We start from the raw sequence: 14,430 nt of genomic DNA, 5'->3' as shown, positions 1-14,430 counted from the left end.
TGACTGGGGGTGTTAACAGGTATTGCTTGAAAGCAAACGTTAGCAGGTCAAGGAAAGCAGCAAGTGATCTTTCTATGATTCATTTACCATCAGCCCCCCTTCAGGATTGCAGTGTTGTGTCAGTTGTGCAAGCGGTTCTTGTTGCAGTCTGCAAGAAAGTAGGCACGGAGCAAAAAGGCAGGGAATGCATTAAGTGCTCACATGGAAGTAAAACTAGAGGCAGAGAAAAAGTTATGTGTTAATTATCTGTTTGTGACAGTAGACAAGTCAATTTTCAAAGAGTCTTAAAGACTGAACAACAACACCTGAATAAACCAACGGATCACGAGCATCAAGTATTTCTGTGTGTTTACACCAGGCTGTTTAAAAAACACAAGCTGCAGTCACCTACCGAAAGCCAGGCACGTACAGAAGCCTCTCCTGACCTCCACATTTCCAATTATCAGCTAAAGGTCTGCTGAAGGGGAGGTTCAATACTAACTGCTTTCACATCCAAATCCATGCAGCTCACGTTGTCTCCATGCCAATTTAGCATGAGTTTCCCCCTGCATAGCAGGGCAAAAGACCCATGTGCCCTGAGGAGGGCTGGCATGCCTACTAGAGGAGATTTTTATCTAATGCCTGATTATATTCTGCCCTGCTTCACCCACTACCATCAGTGTTCTTAAAAATTTAACGGAAAAAATACATGCCCACACCCTGTTCTGTTACCAAAAAAGGAAAAAAACACAAACACACCAAACAAAAGGCATTCATTTGGTGGGGTCTGAGCCTGTGCCATTTGGTGGCCTCTGTCAGGGCAGTCAAATAAGGCAGCCCAAAGGAGTGTAACAACATGCTTACATTTGGTGAACAAATGTATTTACGGGCAATCTCCAAATAATGGAAATGAGAGCTGGGGAACGCAGCTCTCCCCAAGGGGTTGTCACAGCAGGTATGACACAGGGCTGGGCACAGACCCAGAAAAAAAGTGGCAGAGAAGGTGTGGGCACTGCCTCAGTGCTCTGCCACCTTGGAAACTCACTTCACTCTTACATACGCTGCCCTCCTTCCAGTGTGTTCCCTTCCTGAAGGGAAAAAATAGAAGTACGCGGGGATCTGCAACACGTCGGAGCACCTGAGCAACTTCAGTGAGGATTTAATTATCTAAACCTATAATCTTCCTTTCGTTATGCTCCATTTCATTCTGCAGTTCCAGGCACGGTTAGAAGTACGTCCTATTCATTGCTCTCTGATATGAGGAGGACAGACCCACGGCAGATGCTGTAAACATGCTTAGCTACATATGTATCTCTTCACCTCTACATCTCTCCTTCCTTCTGCATGGGGTAATAAAGTTCTTGCTTAATCGACAAAAACTCCAAACTTCAAGCAATCTTAAACACTCAAATCTCTTCAGTATCAAAGCAACAATTGGTTTGTTTGCTCAGCACGTGAATACGCCACGTCTGACAGACCTCTCTAGCTGTGCCTTGCCATGTCAGGAATTCACACAGATGTAATTGTTAAGACCAAGCTATGTGAAGACTTCCCCTTGGTGGCAGGCCTCAGCTGCATCACAGATGCACCAGGCAGTGATCGGCTTGGACGGGGACAGGAAAAGAAGTGGCAAAGAAAACAGCTTGGAACAAGCACAGCAGGAAGAACTTGTGAAATACCGGAGAAGCAAAGAACAACAGCAGGGCTCTTCTTTCAGAAGCAGGCTTACTAACTCCAACAGTCCCGTGCTTGAGATTTAATTCTGATTTGCCTCTATTAATTCTGTGTTTCTTCAAATTGCTTTTAGAATTACAGATGAGAAACATCCTCAAAGTTACTTACACTATTAAAATAACGCATACGACATTAAAAAAAAAAAAACAACCACAAAAAGAATGGGTCTGACTCACAAGCCCAATTGTGATAACACAGAAGTGAGACGGGAATAAAAAAAAACTGAAATGAAGTCAGAGGAACAAATACCACACAATCAATCAGCTGCTTTCTTAGGCTTAAACTAAACACTAAATTCTGCAAAGGATCTTCCATTTGACAGATTACTCCATTTAGATTACTGCAAGTCCCCTCCCTCACTTTGGCTTGCTGTTATATGAAAGAATTAAAACTTTAAGCAGAAAGAAATAAAAAAAAAGAAAGCAACTTGTACACATTTTGGCTTGCCCAGTTCAACTTGGAAAATGCATTTGTTTAAAAACATCAGAGAAAATCTGTTTCTGATTTCAAACATTGGATATTTTATGAGAACATTGCCAAGAAAAGAATCCAAGGAATGTCCTTACATGCACAGAACACAAGAGACAACTGGTAAGCAGTCCTATGATCTTTAAAAAAAAATCAAAAATAAAAAAAATCTGCATTTCTACCATGGATCCCTTCTCTAGGGAACAAGCAGCACATGCCTGGGATTTTTCATGGATAGCTTCTATCATAACTTCTTGCTATTATTAGTATAAAAGACTTCCCTCTCAAATCCACAGCTGTAAGACAAGCAAGGATGGAAAATACTTCCCAAGTGCAGGCAAGCAGTAAGCACATATGCTTGCTTTACAGCGTTTTCTTGGCACCCTTCGCCTTCAACAAAAACTATGACCCAAAGAGAAACTGTAGGCAAATATTACAGAAACATGATCTCATTTTTCAGCTCATGCCAATGAACCAAGGCTCACGACCCTTTTAGGAATTAATTCTTTTGGGAGAAAACGCGTTTAATTCTTCCATTCGTACGTCTCCAACTCCAAACAGCCCTAACCATCACGCCGCATCGCCTCTTCTGAGGATGCCCAGCTCTGAACAAGCCCCGAGGTGGCTTGAGCTGCTCATGGCCAGGGGAGCCCAGGGCTGTGCTGAAGAACTGGGTGCTGCTGGCATGAGGGTGCAGCACTGGGGCCACCCCAGCACCCAGCACAGGAGGGCTCGGGTCACCCTGCCAGCCAGGAGGAGCTGAGGTGCTAGGTGTGTGTGGGCACAGGGCCAGGCCCCTAAACCTACATGGAGCCCTGGTTTTAGAGCAGGGATTTAATCACTGATCCTATGCATGCCGACCGCATCCACACCCACCTAATACACCTCAAACTCAGTCCCTAAACAAACTTGGTGCCCATCGTTTGTCGTATCAAGGCTGCTCATCACAATCAGACTGAGAAAACAACGTGGGAGTCAGGGCAGCACGTAAACAACCACACCACTTCTCCCAGAGCCCTCAGAGCCTAAACAAAAACAGTATCTGAGAGACAGACCTGCTGTGCAGTTTCAAAGCCAAACAAATCCTCCTCCTCAGTAAAAGGACGGGGGCAAAACAACTTCTCTCCATCGCACATTAAGGTTAACAGGAAGAAATCAGTGATAACGCCTTAGCTGATTATTTCAGGATCGTGATTTTCAAAACCACGTTAATAATGTAATACACAATAATTGCTGCTTCTAAAGGTAGGGAAAAGTCTGCTACAACCTCATAAAACAGTGCACAGCACAGTGGCTTAGAGAAAATGCTATGTAAGAGCATGCAAATAGGAAAAAAGTAAAACATGGCAATCACAATATATTGTTATCCAACAAAACTCTCCAGTACCTTCACTCTTTTGAAGCACAGCCCTAAGATGGGCCTTTGCACCTGGAAACTGGCAACTTATCCAGAAATGCAATCTGAAAAATTTAAAAGCACTCTTCCCATACATTAAATCTGAGATTTAGAAAAAAGCAAGCATAGTTCATTTTTATCATGTACCTTTCTGTACAAAGTCATCTGCTAAACATCTCTGAAAACTTTACTCCTTGGTTCATTTTCTGTCAGGTGCTCTAGATCAGAGAAGACTAAGTCTTATTAGCTGCCTAGCTGCCCAACTCCCTTGAAAAAGTTTCATCTATTATACTCTTTATTTAAACAATAACTTCTATTCTGCATCTCTATGTTAATGCTCTAAAAAAGCTTCAGTTGTCACTGTTTCTAAACTCCAGTAATCCACTGAACTATGTCATGAACTGCAAACCTCTTGCTCTGCAGGTAAAATATTTAAAATAGAGGTGTTTTGTTTTGTCTGTGGGTTTGCTGGTGATTTTTTTATTATTATTATTTTGTACACAGTAGCAATTTCATTTAAGATAAACTGATACACAGCAAAATTGCGTCGTTAAATTAATCAAGGTTTTATCTAGATTCCCTGACTGATTGACTAGCAATTGATTCATTAGTGTAAAATTTGCAGGAAAGGAACTTTATTTCTGCTTTTTAATTAATGATTGGCAAGTGTACCAAGGCCCTTCATGGGGATTTTTCACAAATAAAAGACATTGGTAGAGTGAAAATAGCTAACATTTCGAAGCAACTTAGAGAGAAGAGCGGAAGCTTCTGAGCAAGGGTTGATACACACTCAAGTACTTAACTTAATTGCTATCTTTTTACAGGGAAAGGACATTTTTTACCACTCCTAACCCCTTCCTTACAACAGCTCTCTGCTGTCACCTTTCAACAAAGGCTTCTTGCTTTCTTCAGTAATAAAAGGAGAGCGGCACTAACACGGATTTTGAATGAAAACAGAAGTACAGATGTTAAACAAAAATAATGAGCTTTTCTCAGTCTATTCAGAACCACATTCTCAGGAAGTCCAATTAAACAAAATAAGCATCTCCCTTCTGCCTTGGGCATGCAAACTCTTGTCCCTGTGCTATGGCTGTGCAGCATGTCTGACCCAGCAGAGCAGCAGGGGTTTCCATCAGGCGTCCGCACCGCTGCAGCACCACTCCCTACTCCTCTCCAGGCTCTCTGCTGAGGCCCACGAGTGGGGCCATGGCTGGGCCGCCACAGGGCCCTCCCTGCTCTGTGCAGGAGCCACCACAGAAGTCCCTGCGATGCAAAGCTCGCCCTTTTGTCTGCCGTGCACCATCCTGCAGGATTCAATGCAGGGCCGCGATGTCCCACACCCTGCACGCAGGAACAAAAGCAGCGATAAATCTGCACTAGCACATCGCCAAACAAAACCCTCCGGCCGCGCAGCCCCTCACCTCTTGGGTAGAACATCCCACAACAGTCCCATCCCCGGTGCACGCTGCCTGCAGAGGGAAGGCGGCTTAGGACCAGCAAGGAAAAGGCTCCCGGTCCTATCCAGTGGGGCCCAGCAGGACCGGGCCCCAGCGCATCGTGTTGTTGCGGTGTCGCTGCTGCGGGCCCTGAGTGGTCTGTGCTGTGCTTTTGCATACAGCTTATTTCTGCACAGGACACCTATAGGAAGACAAGCACTCAACTTCGTATTTTATTTTTATAAGGGTCACAAGCAGCTGCCACCAGCTCCATTGCTTACTGGTGATATTTGGGTCTGTACGCAGCGCACTAAGTTAACGTGGTGTTGACCAACTGCTGTAGGGCCTGGCCCTAAACAGCAAAGAAACAGAGGAACTAGGGAGCATTCCCTAAGGTAGGGCTCAAGGCAACCTCCCTTACTAACAACTGAGAATTGCAGCTCTCTCCAAATGCATTAGTTGTCCTGAAATTCTTCATGTAAAGCCAAATTGTGATAAAAAACACATGTAAACACATTATCTTTGGGCAGAGCTCTAGAAATAAATAAATAAAATGGTCGAAACACCTCAAAAGCAGTAGTTTAGGCCACAGATGACAAAGCAGCACTAATAAGATGCCAAGTACCATTAGCCATGCTTAGATCTTAAATATCACATTTCAGGGATCTGTCACCATGTAAGAGAAGTTGCTTCATTTTAGAGCAGGCTAAGAGCAGACTGCTGTGGCTGAGATGTGGAGACATTACAGTGGAACAGCCCCAAATCCAGTTTTTATACAGCTTAGCCTGCCTTTTTAACTCCTGATTGAAAGAGTACTTTCTAATTTCAAGATTTCCTTATGCTGTAAGAAACAAAAGGCCCTTTCTTCTTAACTCCTTTTTCTGGTGTTCCAAGCACACACGCATTGTTTTTGCTGTAATTCTTCAGAAGGCTCCAGGAATACACTTGATAGAGGCCAAATAAACAGAAACATACTGGAGCTGGAGGAAGGTTCCTTGGATACCAGAGGGATTTAAAGGTCCAATCTTGTTAAATCTACTCATTAATTACCTGGAAGAGGAAGTAAGAAGCACATCAGTGGTATTCACAGGGGACTGGGAGCAGCTGTGAACACCCCAGTGGGGACTGAGAAACAACACGGCAGATTCTAGGGGAATCACAAATACGAGCAGAAAAATACTGAAAAGAGACAAAAACAGCAATCAAGCCCACACAGACACGGGGGGGAAATGTAAATAAAACAAGTCAGAGGATGCCATCTACAGAATAGTGCTGTTGTCTGAGAAATCAGACACAGCCCAGATGCAACTTGGTAGAGAAGTGCTGAAAAGCTTGAGGTTGCTCTGGGCCATAGCACCAGTAGCACATGCTGCTCAGGGCGGGCCTGGGCCAGCATCCCCCCCTCAGGGTGGGCCTGGCTGCAGCAGAGACGCTCTCCAGCAGCCTTTCCCAAGGCAAACTCTGTCCTGTTTGACAACTCCCTCTCTGCCCTCATCAGGAGCCAAGTGGGGAAGCCTAAATGAGATCCCCACCTTCCTGATGTCTGTGGGAAAGAGGGAACTCATCCAAAAAACAAACAAAAAAACAACCAAGAGAACAAAATTAAAAGAAAAAAAAATCAAACAAGGAAAGCCTGAGCTACCAAGCATGGGGTCTTTTGAAGTGCCTCTACTGTCCCATAGGATGTCAGTCATGGGGTCAGAGAAACAGCAAGGAAGAAAGAGCTTGCCTTTAAAGCCACTGGTTGGGGATCAACTTAGCTTCTATCCGCATTCCCAGTGCGCTCCCATAGCTTATCCAGTGATGGTTTAAGGCAAAGCACATGTGCTGCTGAGGAACTACAAAGCACAACCACCTAATTTTTGCACCGATGCCTCTAAATGAGAGTTGCCATGGTGGCCACATGCAGAACAGGTCCAGCTGATGGGGGGTTGTATCAGTGGATGTGTAACCCATGTAAAATGTTGGTTTATGTGGGTGCTCTGGGAGCCCCCAAGGGAGAGGGGAGCTCTGGAAATAGGGATGCATGTTTTCCATCTCCCAAACACCCCAGGTAGTTAGACTTGCCAAGGAACAGCCTACACAACCTGAGGGGTCTGGATGCTCTCTGGCACCTGTGACATTTGCAGGACCTCACACCTGGTCCCGAGCCCCATCAGGAAACTGGTTCTCTGACCGCCCACCCTGCGATGTGCTGTGTGTGACACTAAGCAGCCAGGCTTCCCCTTGTACTGGGGTGCTGAACTCTATGGAAATAATATACAAATGCCTTCCAAGAGGCAAATTACAAAGTATAACTGGCTGAATACAGCACCATGTGTCAAGCTGAATAGGAAGAGAGAGCTGCAAGTGTGAAATGGTGCCTCTGGGAATGAGTGCCCACCACACCTACCACATCAGGGCAGAAGCAGAGGAGGTGATGCCAACTGCTGTGGCCACCTCTCATGAGGACACTGCTCCTGCTAACTGGATGCTAAACACACTGGTTTGATAGAGCAGACTATGACTGACACATGGAGAATTACGCTATTCCCCATACATAACCATGTTTTATAAGGGCTGGTAATGGTCATCTGAAAAGTTTTAATCACATGAAGTGGGGAGGTTTGACACATCAAAACACGTCTTCCTTGCTCTCAAGTCTAACTTAGTTAAAAATATGTATGTACTCGCAGCATTTGGTGCTACTAATGATCGCACCATTAAAACGAGCACGGAAGAAAGCGCAGATGTCTGCCCAACTCAGGGTAAAAGGATCAGGACTTGGGCACTTTCTGTCTTGCTTCACGTGTTGCTGTACCGCAAAAGCACATCCCAGTGTGACCGCCAGCCAGCAGGGCTGTTGGGGCGTCTAATTAAACACTTTTTCCTTTCAAACCAAAGTGGTCTGTGGAGACCTATGTTTCTGATACCCTGGATGGGCGCCAACTCTTGAAAGAGGTTTTCTAAAGCCTGAATCACTCTGACACATTTCCCTTTCAAACTGTGCGTAAAGCACACAAACAAAAAGCCCTGAAAAATTATCCAAAGAAAACAGATAGAGTAAAAATACAATTTTTGACTGTCACAGTCCCACACCGCTTGTCTCCAGACAGCCCCAGCACTAAGAAAAGCCAGACCCTGAGCCTACCAGGCGTGGTGGCCACATTGGTGATAAGAGGGGCGAGATAAAGAAGGTCAGCACCAGGATATGCTTAAAGGGACAGCATCAACTCGGACACCGAGCACTGGCTGAAAATCTATTAGCTATTATTTTGGTAACTAGCACTGAACCTTCTCCTAACTGCGAAGCAAGAGAAAATATTTTGCTATTCTCTCTTGCACTTGATATGATTGTATTACCAGTTCCACTCGAGGAATTTTTCACTGGTTAGGGTGGAGTTTCCTCACACAGTGAGGGAGCAAAGAAATATTTTAAAAATTATTATGGACGATGAAATTGGTTTGGAGAAGGTCACAGCAGACCTGGCAAGACAAACGGCTCGTTCAGATGATGAGGCTGAAAGTCTGTCCTTCCAAGCAGAATCCACCGTGAGTAATTAGAGTAACTCCATCGATCTGTTTCAAATAACTCAAACTGATAAACATTTGCCCATAATTAAAATTATTTCTAAAACAACCTTTTTCCAATAAAACCTCTGAAACCACTTCAAATTGTTTTCTTAGAGAATTAAGCCTAAAGTGCCATCATCTTACCTGAAGGAGGCATCTAGTTCCACTTCATATCTCCATTCAGGAGCCAAATTAAAATTCTTTATTTATCTATCTGTTTGCTTCATCAAAAGCAGCTTTTTAAAAGACAGCTTTATTTTTATTCCTATAATGGCTATAGCTATACTGGCAGAGTTTTCACTTAGATATTACAGACAGCATTTATGAAATTGTGTTATGGTTTCTGCCTATTACAAACAAAAAGTTCTTCTGTAAAAAAAAAAAAAAAAAAAAAAAAACAGGAATTCCTGCAGGTGCAAAGTGTTTGGCATTAAAACCGACAAAATGAATGATTTTCAGAAAGGGCTATCTTCTGCCTTAAGTGAGGAAGAAAACAAACAAAATGAAGTCATGAATTAGTTTGCCTTATCTTTTGTTTGCCTTACTCTTCAGACCAAGGGCACGGAAAGGACAAAATCTTTGTAAGAGTTGCTGCAGGTCAAGAAAGGCATCCGCAACCAACTTCTCTAAATTCATTCAGGAATTTATTTGCCACAGAAGGTGAACAAAGAGGACAAAATGTATAAAGGCTCCCTGTAGGAACAAAGAGAAAACTAGTTGTACTGAAACTGACAGTCCTAAATTTTGAGAGGCAAGAGTAGAAATTCTGACGAAAAAGCCTGGAAAAACAACAGGCAATCCCATTACTTCAACGTGCTGTTAAAGGATCTACTTTAAAATTGACAACAATATATAATTATTTTTTTCAAACTTGTGTGTTAAATTATCTTTGATTAATTGATGCAACAGAGCTTTGTCAATTGTATTTGCTTTTAAAATGAAACAAAAAGAAAAATCCCCAGGCACCTTCGTTTGCCCACTCATCTGTGCATGGCTCCAGCAATACCCCACGGGGTACCATGATTTCACGTGGGTTGCTCCTTCAGACCAACAGGGCATTTCACCAGGGCTGCTGAAGAATGCTCTGAGGTACTGGGAATATCAAAACCAAGGGTGGCAAGAAGGGCACCTGGAATTACTGCGCTATCATCCTCTTCGTAGGCTAGAAGGCAAATTGCACTTTAAGAGGTCAGAGCAACAAAGGCAACTGTACCCTTCTGCAGTCTCTCCAGGAGGAGCAGAGCCGAACAGGCTGCCCCCCTCAATAGGCACAATTATGACACGAGGTAATCAAACACAGAACAATCATCCTAAGCTCCCCAAGGCTGTCACACAGAGGACAAACATGAGGAAACAAACAGAAATACCAGTTTCTCTTCTGGTCTGGGGAGTACGACTGTGCAGGCAAACCATCAGAACTGGCTGGGAGCAATTTTCATTCACGTGGTCAAAAACACTCACCAAATGAACCACAAACAGTCCTCTGAACTGAATTAAGCTTTATTAGGTCTGCAGTACTTTAAGCCATTCTCTTTTGGGACACCCAAGTCCTTGAATACAAACGTAAAAGTATTTGCACTTGACACTCACTGTCCTTGGGCTGCAAACTGGGCCAGAGCCTTCACCAGGGGCTGTGCACAGGGGGGGATGCAGCAGCAGTTTGTAGGTTATTACAGCTCTGAAGTGGGAAATACTCCTGCATCTGCCCGTTCCAGCTCTTTCCAAGCTTTCTCCCAGGCATTTGCTGTGGCTACCCCCAGGGTAGAAAAGCTCCTGCTTCTTTGTGGAGGCACCAGCACATGTGTGTGAAGTGTCAGCACAGGGCAGGGAGAACGAAATGAGCTACTTCTCGTTTGACCTGATTAATTTAATGGGTTTGCTGCCTTCCACTCAGTCCCAGCTGAATTACAGCCTACCAGCGGTGGTGGAGGAGCTGCAGTCCGCTCGGTGTAGGCTCAGCTCACCGTGTCAGCCAGCCACAGCCCTTGCAACGGAGCAGTGCCATGTGTGCACTGGTTCCTGCCGAGCACAGTGAGCCTCTCCCTTGGCAAAAGCGGGCTGATTTTGCCACAAGTCGAACGTGTAATTTCATACGTGGTTCTGCCACCACACATCACAGTTACCTCACTTCCATTCTGAAACGAATACACTGTATTGATCATATAGGGCGTCACATGCCTCATTCCAGGTTAACAAAATTGAGCTAACAACCCCTGGATGGAAGTTTCCATGTAGCATACACTACGCTGTACTCAGGCACCCTCACTCCTCAGCTGTTTGGCACTGTTGATGACAACAGAGGAAAGCAGATTTAAAAGAATCAATGGAAATTGCAAGCAAGTACAAACAGATCTCACTTTCTACAAGGCAACAGCCTCTACTATTCATTGGCTTCTGTACCTGTTTCAAGCACTGAAATTAGGCATGACTGACTGAATCCACAAGCCTGTTTTTTCTATAGCTCCCTCTTTAACTAATACAGTCAACTTGGGAGCTGCCTACGAGAGAGCGATTTGGAGTATTCAGAGTTCAGGGATTCAGCCACATCTCTGCCTCCCCCTCTCCCTCCCAATACGCAGGCACAGCAGTGCACACACACTTTCCTAACTTTGTCAGAAGCCTTCTACTCAGTTCTCACATCTTTTCATTTTGGGTGATGCACCCGCAAACGACACACTGGCTGAAATGCATTTAATTCGCAGCTCACCGCTCCCCTTGGTGCGCTGCAAGTTCCTGGAGACTCAATGTCCAGGGAAACCATCTGCTTCAGGAAGGTGCAGTGCCAAGTAGAAGCTGCCTCATCATATGTAAGGGAAGCTCCAGAAGGAGCAGAGGGTGTACGTATTAATTACCTCCCTTTGGGATGGAAAATATGCCACGCTCTTAGGTGTCCAATGTACATGCTCACACTGGAAATACACCTTGCGTAGACATCACAAGCACCTCAGCCTTGCATTTTAACAGCTGTCTTGAGCTCTGGCTTTGGAGCAGCAAGCTACACGTGAGGTTATAGTGCAGTTTCCATTTCAATTCACCAGAAAGAGACAAGAGTTTTCAAGCTACAAGTGGGAAAAAAAAGGCTTGTAAATAAATTAAATTAATTAAATGTCAGCAAAAAAAAAAAAAGCAGATGAATGGATGACTGGATGGAAAATCTAGAGCTTAATTAGCTTTATTTTTATTGAAATTCTGCAGACAAAAGACAAGAAATAAACATATTTCACAGTTTAAATTACAAGCTGTCAAATCCCTTTTTCAGAAGTTCCAAATACTGTACGAGAAACTAAATACACTCTTGCAAATTTCATTAGCTTCAGTCATTAAAAACATTCTTAACTTTCAAACTCGCTTTTTTTTCATTTGTAATACAAACTGGGAAAGAAAAAAACAAAAGGAGCTATAATATTTACAAAGTCCTGCCAGAATGGTGAGCTATGACCACTCCAAAGACAGACGCCCTCTGTTTTAGGGGACAATCCATGAGCAGCTGGCTAACAACTGCATGGAAACAGCAATTTTTGTATATGCTATTACTTTATTAGCAGGGAGTAGGAAAGCGCGTACAGTGCATTGTCTCAGCTCAAACACGGCATACAACACCTGGAAACATCCAGCCTGCTTTATACGATACAGAGAGCTCAGAGAAAAATGTGAATGTTGGGAGACATCAGTTTTGCCCCTCTCCTGAGAGGGAAGCATTTGCCCAAATTTTTCAGCCTAAGGATTAGCTGGATTTAAGAGAGAACTAGAGGTGTCCTGGGAACAAAACAAAAGCTGTATGTGAATCATGAAACACAACTTGAAACCATTCCTAAAGCTCAAAACCCATACAATTAGAAGGAAAACCTTGGCACCCTGTTCATTTCTTCATCCCTGCAAAGAAGCTAGCAAATGATACGCTCTTCTGAGAGGTGCACTGCTCTGCCTACTGTGCTAATCTGAACGTCACGTAAAGCTGAACTGCAGGATAAATTGGGCTGTGATGTCCTTTTAACTTCGGAAATGCCTTAAGTCAGGTGTTACTTAACTTGCCCGATTTGCATTTCCCAAGATTGTGGTCTTCTCCAGGGACCAACCAAGAAAACTCTTAGTGGAGCTACTCTGCAAGTGAAATTCAGGAGATAAACGCAGGCAGTGTCACTTCAAAGGTGAAGATACGGCTCCATAATAACAGGTGTCAGCAAGCAAACACCTGAATGAGCAGCACAGAGCTGCCCAGAAGGAGCTAGGATCTGCCCTGGGAGCCGCAGCCAGCAGAGCTTCAGCCCTTACCTACCCTTCACCTACCAAAAGCACACTGAGACAACAGCTCCAAAATGCTGATTCCCTACAATAACTCAGTGCAAGCGTGTTCTTCCCAGATCTTTCATCATAACAAAAAAATTCCACAGTCTCCTAGGAGATTAAGACCCTTCAGCAACATAAACTTACGTTAGTAAGAGGTTACGGCTCTTGGAGCAGACAGCACGCAGACAGCGAAAGCAGCCACAGGTATTTGCAGAGTCTGCTCTGAAACCTGCTTCAACAGAGGCTGCAGCTCACCACTCACCGTGTCCTGGAGAGGAACAGGTCCACGGCACCCCAGCCCACAGAGGGAAGGATGGCAGTACCTGATAAAGGTCACAGCCACCTATTTTTTCTCATTTCAATTTTCACCTGAAAGGTTTTGATTGGATGACAAAGAGCAATTATAATTATTTTATTGGATAAAAGATATTTGTGGAATAAAACTAGCAAGGGACTGAAATTTGGGAAGATTTTATGAAACAAATAGCAATGACAGACAAATCTACATTTTTTTTCATAAAACAAAAGTAGAGAAGTACATCTGAACCAATGATTCCGTGACACATATCAACTTTACTTACCTGAACTTAATGTTTCTGTAGCTTACAAATTTTTGTTCAGCAAACCCACTTTCAGAGTCCCACGTTTGGCCATGTTTACCAGAAGACGCGGGAAAGAAGGACAAGTTTGGATTAAATTTGCAATTAAGTGCAAACATCCAGAAGTCGCTACTTGGAGCTGCAGTTAAGTGCAGTATTTTCAAATAGCTCCAGCTGTTCCACCAGCACGAAAAGTTTTGATTGCCACTGTACAGCACTGAAGCTTTAAACAACCCTCTGCTGCTCAACCATACAGTCACATGAGGACAAATAGCACAAGCTGCAGTGACTGCAGCCGTGTCTCTGCTCCCAGCTGAGAGCTGCTTCCATAAACGCATGGCATCCAGTGGTGTCAACCACACGGTAATACTAAGATGCAAACCTGACCACGTGGTCAAATTCTTAGAACTGCTGCAAACACATAAATACATCCAATTTTACCTTTGCAAACGGAGCTTACTTTGGAAAGGAACGGGTATGACAAGACAAAAAGGGGCCTTCATATCAAATTGCTAATTTTGTCCACTTAAACCTTTAGATTTCTATACACTTCCTCACACATACAAAAAAAATGTGTGTCTATAAAACATCCGTTTCTTTAGAAAAAAAAAAAAAGCCTTCCACAAAAATGTATATAAAACATGCAGTATGTATTTTGGAGCTAGTCCAGTCGCTGACACAAATGCTTTTTGAGACTTCCATAAATGATTATTTATGAACTTGCCCAAAGCTTGAAGAACTATTTTCACAGACACATGCCCCCCCCCCCCCCCCCCCCGCTATAAGCCACCACATATTCCTGCACCTACAAACGCCAGCAGCTCCCTTAGGCTTACAGACCTTTATCTATGCATTAACTGACACATTTTCTCCCCCTTGAACACAAATCTTGTGCAAAAAGCATGCAGAAAAAAAGCTCTGTTAAATAAATTTATATTAGAGAAGTATGGATTCAGTAGTCCTGCTTGCAGAGACTTAC

General features: G+C 43.8%; 1 protein-coding gene across 8 annotated transcripts in view; it reads right to left on the bottom strand.

The window, feature by feature from the left end:
• The window catches only part of NHSL1 (NHS like 1), a 168,310-nt gene that overhangs the window by 78,027 nt on the left and 75,853 nt on the right, over positions 1–14,430 (bottom strand). Inside the window, exon 1 of one of the 8 annotated variants that reach the window (XM_084514680.1) lies at positions 6,064–6,131. The exons of the other annotated variants lie outside the window; for them this stretch is intronic. Within the exon in view, the coding sequence (XP_084370806.1) occupies positions 6,064–6,088 (25 nt within the window). The 5' untranslated portion in view covers positions 6,089–6,131. Of the gene's footprint in view, positions 1–6,063; positions 6,132–14,430 lie in introns of those variants that run through there. 8 annotated transcript variants of the gene reach the window in all.

Source organism: Aythya ferina, assembly GCF_964211825.1.
Source record: "Aythya ferina genome assembly, chromosome: 3".
Classification (NCBI taxonomy): domain Eukaryota; kingdom Metazoa; phylum Chordata; class Aves; order Anseriformes; family Anatidae; genus Aythya; species Aythya ferina.
This window is presented reverse-complemented; position numbering and strand designations above follow the sequence as displayed.